Source organism: Triticum urartu, unplaced genomic scaffold (assembly GCF_003073215.2).
Source record: "Triticum urartu cultivar G1812 unplaced genomic scaffold, Tu2.1 TuUngrouped_contig_4427, whole genome shotgun sequence".
NCBI classification, from domain to species: domain Eukaryota; kingdom Viridiplantae; phylum Streptophyta; class Magnoliopsida; order Poales; family Poaceae; genus Triticum; species Triticum urartu.
In genome coordinates this window covers 1-13998 of record NW_024115015.1, presented here as the reverse complement: position 1 = coordinate 13998, position 13998 = coordinate 1, and the positions used below count along the sequence as shown (strand labels likewise).

The 13998-nt window shown below is 48.2% G+C and overlaps 2 protein-coding genes across 2 annotated transcripts; both read left to right on the top strand.

Moving 5' to 3' along the window:
* Nucleotides 1–3962: 3962 nt before the first annotated feature.
* On the top strand, nt 3963–6731 carry LOC125527806 (anthocyanidin reductase ((2S)-flavan-3-ol-forming)-like). Its single transcript, XM_048692317.1, has 6 exons — nt 3963–4162; nt 4395–4561; nt 5473–5673; nt 5795–5954; nt 6108–6324; nt 6425–6731. Exons 1-6 carry the CDS (start codon nt 4039–4041, stop codon nt 6570–6572), a joined length of 1017 nt encoding a protein of 338 aa, XP_048548274.1. The 5' UTR covers nt 3963–4038; the 3' UTR covers nt 6573–6731.
* A 2393-nt stretch (nt 6732–9124) lies between these two features.
* LOC125527807 (anthocyanidin reductase ((2S)-flavan-3-ol-forming)-like) lies at nt 9125–12235 on the top strand. Its single transcript, XM_048692319.1, has 6 exons — nt 9125–9324; nt 9483–9649; nt 9844–10044; nt 10132–10291; nt 11504–11723; nt 11811–12235. Exons 1-6 carry the CDS (start codon nt 9201–9203, stop codon nt 11956–11958), a joined length of 1020 nt encoding a protein of 339 aa, XP_048548276.1. The 5' UTR covers nt 9125–9200; the 3' UTR covers nt 11959–12235.
* The last annotated feature ends 1763 nt before the right edge of the window (nt 12236–13998 follow it).

Genomic DNA, 13998 nt, shown 5'->3' with positions numbered 1-13998 from the left:
GCTTTGACGGCCATGGAAACATGCGTTCGACGGCCACGACGGCGAGGTGTACGTGCTATGATGGAGTCGACGGCCGCGGCGATGCTTTGGCGCCCATAGCAACATTGCTTCGATGGACACGACGGCGAGGTGTACGTGCCGCGATGGAGTTGACGGCCGCGGCGATGCTTCGACAGCCATGCCAACATTGCTTCAACAGCCACGACGTCGGCAACCGTCCTGCGACGCATCGACGGCCACGACGGCGAGGCGTACGTGCTGCAACGGAGTCTATGTCCACGGCGATGCTTTGACGGCCATGGCAACATTGCTTCGACGGCCACGACGGCGAGGGGTACGTGCTATGATGGAGTCGACGGCCGCGGCGATGCTTTGGCGCCCATAGCAACATTGCTTCAATGGACACGACGGCGAGGTGTACGTGCCACGATGGAGTTGACGGCCGCGGCGATGCTTCGACGGCCATGCCAACATTGCTTCAACAGCCACGACGTCGGCAACCGTCCTGCGACGCATGCTTCGACGGCCATAACAACAATGTTTTTGACGGCCATGACGTCGACAACCCTCGACGCTGTGATGCGTGCTTCAATGGCCGTGGTGATGCTTGCACCGCCACGACGACGAGATGTATGTGCCGCAATTGTGTTGGCGGTCACGGTTGTGCTTCGACGACCACGATGATCAGGCGTGTTGCGACAGCGTAGGCGGCCACGGCAATGCTTCAACAGCCACGACATCAACAACATCGTCGATGACAACGATGATGCTATCGTGATGGCAGAGCTGTGAGCCATAGCCCCGCGGTGCTGCAGGTAGTGATGCGATGCTGACAATGATGCTTCAAATTATGTCGCAAGACGACCGACCGATGATGTTGTCAGGCCTGCTGCGAGCTCATGAACAGTACTGAGAGTCCGGCGGCAAAGCTAGAATGGCCGGGCTGGGCGATGTTACCACTGTAGCCGACCGGGTGCTACGCGTGTGGGCGAAGGTGCCACGACGACGTGTGACAGCACTGCGATTGTCATCGATACTTTTGAAGCATTTCGTGAGGCTGCAGTGTTTTGTAAAGGAGCGGACGTGTGAGGCGAACTAGGCAAATCAATCATCGGTTACACGCATCGCAATCTAACGGCCATCAAGCCGGCTGCAGCTTGGCCCGCTACAGCCGGATGACGCGTAGCATGCGTCCTTTTTATACCACTTGTTAGATAAAACAAGAACGTTTGATCCTAAAAATCGGAGGCCCCCGCGTTGCTCCCCACGAGCAAGTCTAGTGGCAACCAGCCTTGCCGACGCTGCCCTTCTCCCCCTTCCCCTTCCCCCTCCTCCTCCTTGTTGCCGCTAGAGAGGGCCGAAGGGCAAGCCCTCAAGGCTCGCGATCAAGGGCTCCATCGGAGGCGCAATTGCGAGACGGAGACATGAAGGCATGGTTGAGGCATGGCGGTGGGCATGCTCGGGCCACGCATAGTGCTCCAGTCAGGAGGCACGTCGTCGTTTTGGCGGTCGATGCACCGCTGATCTAGCGGGCGGATGCACTTCACGTGGGCGCGTCTCGGTGATGGAGATCTACCTTTCGTGCTCTAGATCTGGCCATGTTGGCCCATAGGGGGTGTCGGCGGTGTTGTGCTTTGCCTTCAGTGTTGGTCCGAGTGGTGACCACTCCGGCCTGCGGCGACGGCCTCACTGCGGATTGCGGTGGCCACTAAAAGTCTTCATGGGGGTTCTCCTTTCATATCGTGGTTATCTTCGATGATGAGATGCAATCTACGAATGACGGCTTGACGCAGAGGGTATAGTTGTGCAGCGGCGGCGGTCGCAAATGGCATGTAGCTGCTGGGATAGCGGAAAAGTGGCGGCGATAATATTTGAGTAACTTTGATGTGGTGCTACTCAAGCACCCGGTTTCGAGCTCTGGGGTGAAGACCTAGGTCCGACCCGATTTGGTATACCTAGCAAATGCGATATTTTTTGCATTGCTATCTTGTTCAAGGCATTGTTCGGATATGCTCGAACTGACTCTTCAGGGTGGAAACCTAGAATTTGACCTTTGATGGGTAGATCGAGTGGCGCTTGAGCGGCACTCCCTTCCTGAAGGTGTTGCTGTTAAAGAATATCGGTATCTTTATGGTGTCATGAGATGGTTGGTGTGGATAAGGTCGTTGTTGTAGTTTATCAATCGCAACATTCATCGCTTTGGGTTTTTTCCTCGCCTACGCATAGCTTTAGTCTTATATGACTTTGCTATTAGCCGGCGTTTTGTTAAGTGTGTTGGTGTTGGCTGTGTGCACCCTACCTATGCAGAGGCCAGGTGTGCGCTCATCGTGACAATATCCTCTTGATACTTCATTTTGAGTCAATAAAATCCATCATTTATCAAAAAAAATATAAAACAAGAATAAATGAGACACGAGAGACACGGGTTTAATGTGGAAAACACTTGCTAAAAATACCACGAATACACGAAGGCGCAATTCACTATGACGGGGAAGTATTACAAGCATGAGATAACAAACCGTCTTTAGGTGTGACTACATGTGGTCTATATGAGAGACAATATATAAGAGTCCTTAAAGGACAAGTAAATGAGTTGTACTCACAGCATCGACATAAACGCAACGCCCCACACCGTCTGTACTACGTCTAGTCCAATACTGTAGTAGAATTCGTATCGTAATTTAGAGCATCTCTAACAGCCGCGCCAAAAGACGCGCGCGCGATAAATTGACTTTATAGCGCTCGCGGGACGTTTACGCGCGCTCCAGCGGTGGCGCGAAACTAGCGCGCGCGGGAAAAGGCGGCCGCTCGTGCGCTACATTTGGCGCGCTGCGTCCGGCGCGCCTATAAATTGCAGCGCCTCCGCCGCTCTCTGGGATCGGTTGATCATGAAGACGTATGACTACATCAACCGCGTTGTCATAACGCTTCCACTTACGGTCTACAAGGGTACGTAGACAACACTCTCCCCTATCGTTGCTATGCATCACCATGGTCTTGTGTGTGCGCAGGAATTTTTTTGAAATTTCTACGTTACCCAAGAGGAGCACGCACATAAGTTGGCGCCTTTCCCACGGCTTCTCACTGACGAGGATCATCGCAAGCACCGGAGGCGGGAGCATCGTCTCAGGCTGGCCGAGATGGACGAGCAAGCCATGGCGCTGCTGTGGAGTCATCGCTTCCCGGAAGACACCAACGAGGAACAGTTCTGCGCCCAGAGGAGGGCGAGGAGGGCAAAGAGGAGAGAGGAGCGAGCCGACTATCGCGAGGACAAGCGAACGCGGAAGGCGGTCGCTAAATACAACCAAGCGCTAGGAGATGCGTCCTCCTGGAACTCCGGCGACGAGCGGTTCCTTGACGCCTACGCTCCGACGTCGGAGGAGGACATCACTGAGACAGAGTCCGAGTCGGACGAGTAGTAGTAGAAGAACTATCTACGAAACCAAATGTGTAATAGGAAAACTATCTACGAAACCAAATATATAGTAGAAAAAACTGAAATATAGCGCGCCTGCTGGAGCGGCGTGGGCGCGCTTTAATTTGCGGCGGCCGCTGGAGCCAGCGCATCGCTACGCACAAAAGCTGACTAACCCGACGCTGTATCGTAACTTTTAGCGCGCGGCGCCTTGCGCGGCTGTTGGGATGCTCTTAACACTCTATAGCAGCCAGCGTCAACAGCTCCACGCTCACATGTTTGTATTGTACTCCCTCTGGTAGTAGTATATCGTACAGTGCACATCAACCTTACCTACTGTAACTTTAGCGTTAGCAGCCATGCATAGATACAGCCGGCTAAGAGTCTTCATGCACAAGAATCTTACCTACTGTCACTTCAGCGTCAGCGATGACGTGCAAGGACACTTTCAAGTTTCAACTGCTGGAAAATTGTTTGTCATTCACCACCAACCTGGGACTTGTCTCCGTCGTTAGTTATCTGTATGTACACAGTATAAATGCAGGTTCTCTACACAGTGGCAACATCCGGAGCAGTGAGGTAGCCAATCGTCGTTCTCTTCGCCGTTAGAGGTACTGATCGAGATGTCGGGGAGCGAGGGGAGGAAGACGGCGTGCGTCACCGGAGGGAGCGGCTACATCGCTGCAGTTCTCATCAAGCTGCTGCTCGAGAAAGGCTACGCGGTCAAGACGACGGTCAGAGACCCCGGTTTGGTTCTTGTTTCTTCGTTTCTACTAGTTCTGTTTCTTATGCACTCCAGCAAACTTCCATTCAGAGTTAGGTTCTTTGGACTCTGACATGTTCTTTTTATGACTGCAAAACATGCCTTCCAAGTTCCAAATCAAAGTGTTTTGCGTACTATCACTTATGCTGAAACTGCTGGAAACTGTTTTTGATCCAAAATTCCCAAAACTCTGAAGATTCTGTATTTTGTATGAAGATGACATGGAAAAGAACTCCCACCTCAAAGATTTGCAAGCGCTTGGCCCCTTGGAGGTCATCGGTGCCCAACTGGACGTGGAAGGAAGCTTCGACGAAGCGGTTTCTGGCTGCGACTACGCCTTCCTTGTCGCTGCCCCAATGAACATCGATGCAGCAGATCCTGAGGTAAACATCCATCTCCAGCGATCTTTGCTTTCATTTGCACGATCGCTCTTCGATCTGGCATCTGAATATCTGACGGTGATGTACGGAGTTGGGACTTGGACACAAATTTATGTTGTCAGCTATATATCACGTGATCTCTGGCAAATTATTCTCAGCCAAAGAATTAGACTTGGGACCTTGTTCACCCTGATGTCACATCCTTCACGTGGCCTTCTGATCAAAAGCCAACGGCGCACTCCGCAGCTGACAGAAAACGTGATGTCGGTCTTTTTTTCTAATGGTTTTTATCATTTATGCCACTAGTTGTGTCCCACTATTCAGTTTTGCCATTAAAAGTTACAACTATTTAAAAATGCCATCAATCCGTGAGATGCTTGCTCAAAAATGCCATTAGATATCTTAAAAATGACATCGTTCTGTTAGATGTTTGCTCAAAAATGCCATTAGACATTGTTATTTTTACGTTAAACCCGTTGACCATGTTCTATGACAAAAATAAGCCTAGACCCACATGTCAGTTCTCTCTATCTCACAATGATATGTGTGGCCCCACTTTTCAGGAGTAACCAAGCGAATAATTTTACAGGAAAATAAGAACGCTGTTGGGATCAAGTGGGCCCCATACTTTATTGTAGTGAGATAAAGGGAGAGCTGGCATGTTGGTTCATAGGTATTTATGTCACTATAACATGGCAAAAGAGATTGATCACAATGATAATGTTTAGTGGTATTTCTGAGCATGTGTCTAATGACGCGATGGCATTTTTGAGCAGTTGAAATTTCTAATGGCAAAACTGAGTAGTGGGACACAACCGGTCAGCTCAACTCTACATCGAGCGATGCACACAGTCATGATGGAGTATTTTACTTAACTTTATTTTAATTTTATATCGTCTTGTGTCTGGCGGCAGAAGGATATAATCGAAGCCGCCGTCCAAGGAACTCTCAACGTGATGAGGTCGTGCGTGAGAGCTGGGACGGTGAAACGGGTGATCCTGACGTCGTCGGACGCCGCGGTGTCCAGAAGGCCGTTGCACGGTGGCGGCCACGTGCTGGACGAGGGCTCATGGTCCGACGTCGAGTACCTCAGAACAAACAAGCCACCAATTTGGGTACATAATCTTTTGTGTGTGTGTGTGTGCAGCTGCTATCTCTCTTCCAGACATTTACATGTGCATGGAAATAAATCACGTAACGTTGGTATCCGTTTTATGTACGTAATTTACATGGCAGGCGTATGCGGTCTCGAAGGTGCTTCTGGAAAAGGCGGCGAGTGAATTCGCGGAGGAGAACGGCATCAGCCTCGTCACCGTGTTGCCCGTGTTCACCTTGGGTGCAGCGCCGCTCTCCAAGGCCAAAACCAGCGTCCCCCTCACCCTCTCCCTGTTGTCCGGTGAGAAAGGCGTCCATGCTATAGCATTTCTCACTTGTTTTTACAGCTCGGTCGGTGGTTGCCAACTGAGAGATGTGGCGACTGGCAAGCAAGCTCTCATTCCAATCCGGTGTTCTTCTGACATGGTGTCCGCTTGACATGTGCATTTACCAGGCGACGAGACATTCCTGAACATGCTGATAGGTCTGCAATTGATCACCGACTCCATGGCGATAAGCCACGTTGAAGACCTATGCCGCGCCAAGGTGTTCGTGGCCGAGAACGAGTCCTCCTCCGGCAGGTACATCTGCTGCAGCCACAACACTACAGTCCTGCAGCTCTCCCGTTTCTTGAAAGAGAAGTATCCACAATACAATGTGCAACCTGAACGGTACGTGAGTCGGCTGTTTAAAGTTTGGGCTGCTCGAATGCAGGCACGCAAATATTTATCTTTTATGTGGGTTTAACAACATCCAAGTATGCTTATGTAGCTTTGATGGATCCCCGGAGAAGCCCAAAGTGTGCCTGTCTTCTGAGAAGCTCATCGGGGAAGGGTTCGTGTTCAAGTATAATGACCTGGGTGAGATATTTGACAACCTCGTCGAGTATGGCAGGACAACAGGGATTCTTCCCTACTGATATGTACGCCGGCTGATGATCAATATGTGACCGGAACAAAATATTGTTGTCTCAAATAAGCCAGAAGCTCCGTGCTTGTGTTTTTGTAAAATAAGATGTTAGTACCCGAGTTGCACTATCCCGAGGATCCTCAGGCTACAGGAAATATGTTTTCTACAACTACGGGATCACCCCAACATATTCTATCCATCGAATATACAACTACCTAACCACCGGCCCCTGGCGACTTATATAAAGGTGAACAAGTTTTCACTGGAAGAGAAGGTCACGCGGGTGCAAAATTTGATAGATCAGAAAACTCCATTGCAATTCTTTCATATTATCAACAAACATAGGTAGGCATGCCATAGCCTCTACCCATACGTGGGTCTAAACCTGGGTAAAACCACTATGTCATCATCACTGCTGACAAGATCTCTTTGGACACCCACCCCCTCCCTATTATCTTTCACAACACAAGCGCTCATGAATGGTGTGGACGTGCTCTGCTTGACGTAATTTGGACGTGTCTGTGTGGACGCACATCAGGTGCAAATTTGGACCGGAAATGCGTCCAGACGGAGAGTGAGCAAACGTGGTTTGGTTTGCGCCTGTGGGTTGGGTCGGCGTTTTCGTCCGTTTCAACCAAAACAGACACTCGTGAACCAAATGCGTCAACGCATTGAAGTTGCCCTGAGGATTTGCCTTGTCTTGTCGGTAGCATCTGATGGTGGGCAGGTGAAGCGGCGCCACAGAGCTGGCATATGTCAGTGCGACAGTGGAGGGAAGACGATCACTACATGGGGACAGGGGCGGGCCGTAGAGCACGGGGATAGGGTAGGCTGAAATAGGCCTAATGCCGGATGACATTTTTGTAAGGTTCTTGTTTTTAACGAACCTTTTTTTATTTATGGATGGCGTCGCGGGGAGCTCCTACTTTTTAAAAAAAATCATGATCAAATTTTGAAATTAAAAAAATATCAAAAAGATGAACATAAAAATGAAAAACATGAACACATGAAACTCTGAACAGTCATTTCTTTTTTATATATGTTGAACTGTTTTTAAATATACATTGAAAAATTGTAATAGACGGTGAATATTTTTTAAATACACACTGAACATTTTTGTGATATATGCTAAACCAAATTTTAAATATACATTGAACATTTTTGTAATATAAGCTGAACAATTTTTAACTAAACATTGAACATTTTGGTTATATACGCTGAACAATATTTAAATACACATTGAATATTTTAGTGATATGCGTTAAACAAAGTTTGAATTGTGAACAAATTTTTAAAAGTGAAGAAATTTGAAAACCATGAACAATTGTTGAAAACATGAACAAAATTTGGAATTTCAAACATTTTTTGAAAACAAAGGTTAAAAATATAAACAAAAAGGATAAAATAAAGAGAAAAGGAAACAAGAAAAGAAATTAAAACAAAAACAGAAATTAAAAAAGAAAAGAAACCTGGAAAAACCGAAAACCTGCAAAAGAAAAAAATACAGAAGAAAACCGGTTGAGGGAACAGGTTTGCCTCGCACTGCTAAAACGCTCATAGTGGGGCGACCCCCCTAGCGCGCTTCAGCGAAGCGGCAGCAGTTGGACGCATGCGAGTGTCAAAGAGGGTTCACCTGACATGGTGGGTAATTTTTTAGCAAAGTTTCAGGGTAATTTAATAATAGACGGCCAAAAGCACAAATCGCTTTATTAGTAGGTATAAATATAGATTGGGCCTCAAATGCAAGCGACGCACTGCAAATAGAACTATAATTGATATCCCCATAAAGCACAAATATGTTGAAACATTGGTGTGCTCTTATACTATGCAAACCTGCTTGCAAAACCCAAACCAACGAGCCCTGGCCTCACTTACAATGCTAGTCTCTTGGACGATCTGGAACGAGCGTAATGCTCGGGTTTTCCGACACAAGAGCGCACCGCCTCCGGTCCTTCTCCGTACTATCATCAACGACGTCAAGCTTTGGGTTATCGTAGGAGCTAAAAAACTGGTCTTGTGCGCGAGTAGTTGCCATGCCGGGCATACGGGTCATTTATAACACTCTAAAACACTTCTCTCTTATTTAATAAATGAGGCAAATCTTTTGCCTCCGTTTTGAAAAAAAATACTATGCGACTGAGAGAGTATTTACAGTCAAGTTCACTGTGTTGTAATAATTTATCAAAAAAAATTCAACCTAATGCCAGAAAAATGTAGAAGGATCTGACTTCTAAGGCTCAGAAAAAACAATACAGTATTTCGCAGTCAACTCCTCGCCCGCCGCCAGCCAAATCATATAACCCCTCCTTTCCATAGCAGTTGCTCGCTGTTGAGCTCGACGGCAGCGTCAACAATTCTAAGTTCAAACGTTTGTATTGTATTGTATCGTATCGTACAGCGCGCATCGACCTTACCTACTGTCACTGCGTCATCGATGAGCGTGCAGATCACTTTCAGCTGCTAGAAATTTCTCTGTCACTCGTCACGAACCTGCAACTTGTCTCGGTATGTGCAGTATAAATGCAGATTCTCTACGGAGTGGCAACGAACAACCGGAGCAGACCTCGCTGCCTGAAGTGAGGTGAGCGAGCGAATCGTCGTTCTCGATCTTTGCCAGGATCGAGAGGTGCTGATCGAGATGTCGGCGGCCGAGGGGAGGAAGACGGCGTGCGTCACCGGAGGGAGCGGCTACATCGCTTCAGCGCTCATCAAGCTGCTGCTCCAGAAAGGCTACGCTGTCAAGACGACTGTCAGAGACCCCGGTTGGATTATTGTTTCCTTGTTTCTGTTTTTAGTTCTATCTTGTAGAATTTGAGCTGAAAATGTTAGGTTCTTGAGAGTTCAGACTCGACTGGATAAAGATTTCTGTGTTTTGATCCAAATTTCCCAGGACTCTCATGATTCTGTATTTTGTATGAAGATAACGTGGAGAAGAACTCCCACCTCATGGACTTGCAAACACTTGGCCCCTTGGACATCATCAATGCTCAGCTGGATGAAGAAGGCAGCTTTGATAACGCAGTTTCCGGCTGCGACTACGTCTTCCTCGTCGCAGCTCCGACGAACCTCGGATCAGCAGATCCTGAGGTAAACAGACATTTCTACCATGTTTCTTTTTCTTTTCTTTTGCGGGGATACCATGTTTCTTTTTCATTTGCAAGATTGTTAGGAGAGAGTCGGGACACCATTTAAGTTGTCAGCCATGACAAATTATTATCGGCCATAAAAAGCTTCAGTTCACCCCACAGTTGACATTTTCATCATGTGGTGTTCGACGGCAGAGAGATCTGATCGAAGCTGGCGTCCAAGGAACACTTAACGTTATGAGGTCCTGCGTGAGAGCGGGAACGGTGAAGCGGGTGATACTGACATCGTCAGACGCCGCGGTGTCGAGGAGACCCCTGCACGGCGGCGGCCACGTGCTGGACGAGAGCTCCTGGTCCGACGTTGAGTACCTCAGAGCCAACAAGCCACCAACTTGGGTACATAATTCTTTTTATTCTGTCCTCTCACAAGGACATTTACAATCCATAGAAGGCAGTATTGGTCATGTGTAATTTGCATGGTAGGGATACGCGGTGTCCAAGGTGGTTCTGGAGAAGGCGGCGAACGAATTCGCGGAGGAGAACAACGTTAGCCTTGTCACCATGTTGCCTGTGTACACCTTGGGTGCGTCGCCGGACTCCAAGGCCAGAACCAGCGTCCCCATCACCCTTTCCCTCTTGTCCGGTGAGAGAGGCATCCGTGCTTGCATTTCTCAGTGTTTTTTTACAGGAGTGAATTGCAAAAAAGCACCACATTTTAAGTTCACATCCAGGTTTGGCACCACATTCCTTGGGCGCCTCAAAAATCTACCAGTATCCTTGCTAATTTTCTCAATAAACACTAATGATTGATTTGGATGATTTAATCCAATTTCTAACAAAAAGGGCCCACCTGTAAGCGTTGACATGGCATAAACGGTCAAAACTGTTTGTTGACCGTTAAGTTAGACGTAGGGTCCACCAGTCATCAGCTGAACTCACAAAAGGGTCCCTGAAAATTTGCAAAAATTGCCCTAGAAACAAAATTAGATTACAATTGACCCCTTGCAGGGAGGTTGTTGTGCCTGTGAGCACTGTCACCGTCGGAGGGGAGATAGGCGTGGACAGAGGGGCTCGGAAAGCCAACCTCGGCGGCCATGCCAGCGGCCACAGGAGAGGCTTCCCTTGTCGCGGTGGCCCGGGCCAAGAGTTCGGCGGTTGCAGCACACGCGGTTGCTCCTTGGCGGGCACCCAAGCCTCAATCAGGAACTGCATCGCCGCCACAGCCGAAGAGCTCGGAGTTGGGGACCGGCTCGCAGCACGCCGGAGAGGAGGAGGACAAACCTCGTCACGGGAGGAGAGGTGGCTGCGGGGTCCGGTACATAGCTGTGCGGGATGGGACGTAGGGCGGTGGATCTCGCCGGCGCTCGGAGGGAGAAGACATGGCGGATGGTTGAGGGGCGGAGCACGGGAGGAGAGGTGGCTGGGATGCGCCGGCTATCTCGACGAGGACACACGGGCGGCTCCAGAGAGGTGGACCACGTGGGATCGTGGGGAGGGAGGGGTTCCTGACTAGTGGGTCATTTGTCTAATTTAACAGTCAACACCATTTTCTTTGACTTTTAGTGCCACCACAGCGCTTGCAGGTGGGCCTTTTTTGTCAGAAATTGGATTAAATCATCCCAAATTGATCGTTAGTGTTTATTGAAAAGATTAGCAAGGAAAGTGATAGATTTTTGGGGCGTCCAAGGAATCTGGTGGCAAATCCGAATGTGAACTTAAAATGTGATGGTTTTTTGCAATTCACTCTTTTTTACAGCTTGGTCAGCACTTGCTGACTGAAAGATGCAGGAAGGCAAGTTTTTGGTTTTTCAGGCAAGTGTTAGTTTGACTGGTGACACACGTCTGCATATTTCAGGTGACAAGAAACAGCTGGGCATCCTGTTGGGCCTGCAGGCGGTCACAGATGACTCCATGGCGATATGCCACGTGGACGACCTCTGCCGCGCCAAGGTGTTCCTCGCCGAGAACGAGCCCTCAGCAGGCAGGTACATCTGCTGCAGCAACAACACCACCATCCTGCAACTTGCTCGTCTCCTTGCGGAGAAGTACCCACAATACAACTTGGAACCCGAACGGTATGTGAAACGGTAGTCTAAACTACTCAACACGCACTCATGCATATTTTTGTTGTTGGCTTAAAAGCATCCATGTATGTTTTGCAGCTTTGATGGGTACCCAGAGAAGCCGAGAGTGTGTCTGTCGTCCGAGAAGCTTATTGGGGAAGGATTCACGTTCAAGTACAATGACCTGAGTGAAATCTTCGATGACCTCGTCGAGTACGGCAGGACCACAGGGATTCTCCCCTACTGATATGTATGTGGGCTGCTGATCAATATGTGATTAGAACTAAAATTTCATCTAAAACAAGCCTTAAAAACTCGCACTTCTGTTTTGATGCCTTAAGATGCTAGTTCTTCCTTGTGTGAAAAAAAATAGACGGGATAGCGCAAAACCTCAATCTTTGGGTTATTGTATCACCAAAATGCCAACTTTCAAGTTTTTTGTTGCATAACCACATGTTTGGAGCAAGGAATCTCACCCATCTAAATCTCATGTTTGAGAGATTCATCTGATTTTGCAAAGTAAAAAAAAATATTCGTTCATTGGTGGGACTGGTGTGAGGGTGACCTGCCCCTAAAAGTTTCCACTAGGGATTGACACGGAGGACCGCGCCCGCCCCGCCCTTGTGGTACGTACAATTTTGTATCGTGCTTGGACCTCTTATTAAACACTCTTGCTGGCATGGAACGATGGGTTGTCTGGGCCGACTAGCCTGAGCCAGATCCAGCATCTGCCACGACGAGGCATGTCAAGTCCCAACACTATGATAGAGTGTGGCGTGTAACATAAGAGGAGAAGTGGTAGTCATTGCAGCGTGTTTTTGTTCTACGGTTCCATTTCCGTCCGATGAAGCTCAGCCAGACGTGACTCCATCGAGGGACGTCTGAGATTTTGTCCCCCTCTAATGTCTAGCTAGAGTCGAGATTATCTCTTGGCCCTCCTTGGTGTGTGCTTCTCTCGAACGACAATCTTTTTCAATTTGTGGTTGCCATCGTTTTCTTGCCTACATCGATGGCTTCCCGGTCGTTGCTTCTAGAAGATCATGACTTTCAACAAGATTGCTCCGGTGAGACAAAGGCCTAGAGGAGGCAACGAGTTTCTCTCACACGGAGCTTCGCCGGTGGATACAGAGGAAGATGGTGATGATTTCTTAAAAAACTTGCTTTTAGTTTCTTATTTTTGTAAGGAAGTTCTAGTAAGGGTTGGCTTTATTTTTAATTTATGGCCTTCGGCCTTTTCACAAGAAAAATTAGATGCACATGTGGCGACTACTAACGCCACATCACCTGAAGTGAACCAACTGCCAACAAACATGTCAAACCTATTAGACCATGACCAAATAAGTTTAAATTAGCTAGTCCAAAAACTATGTTTAAGTGATAAACCCTGCCAAAGACAAGGCTTCACGATGATTGGGATTTTGGTTTTAGGGAAATTTGGAATTTTGCGATACTCACTTATAACTAAAAATTTGATGGCCAATGCCCACAAATGGTCCCCTAGCCTATGACATACCAAATTATTGGGATAAAATTTGGTGGCACATTCCCACAAATGGTCCCCTAGCCTATGACACACAAATTTTTAGCACCGTTCTTTGGCACCATTTTTTTGAGTTACAACAAGTTGTAGCAAATGTAATTTATCCCAGAAAATATAAAAATATAAGATAAACCAAATGACCCGAGCGCAAAATATTCTATGACGCGAGGAGTCCAAAAATTCTTTGTGACGAACAGCAGCTGTAAAAAAAATGGCACAAGCGCTTATATATACGCGCATACACTTACCCCTATGAGCACATTATCGCCGAAAATATAGAAATAAATATGAACATCAGGATTTAATTCATCAGAATTTAATCATAATGAGCTGGGATACCATAGTTTCTATAACCATCCAACCACATATTGGTTCTGGTTCTGTCTAAGTTAGTTGGGAAAGAACAAGACAGAGGCGCCGAAGTACGATGGCGACCACGCGCGCGGGACGAATCCTTTTTCTGCGAACCGAACGAGGGCCGACATTCCCGCACGATCCGCCGATGGAATATATAGGATCGTTCCGGCCGGTCCTACTTCGGGCTCTATAAAAACACCGGCTCCGGCTTGGCTGCTCCTCCCCCACTGCAGGCTCTGTAGGGCTCCTCAATCCTCCCCAAAATATCGCGGCTTGTGGTAGATCACATCGACCAAAAACGATGGCCGGCGAGGAGGTTTCGTCTTCGTCCTCCCGGCGCACCACAAGGAGCATGACGGCGAACGAGCGTGCCGCCCAGGAAGGGGCGCC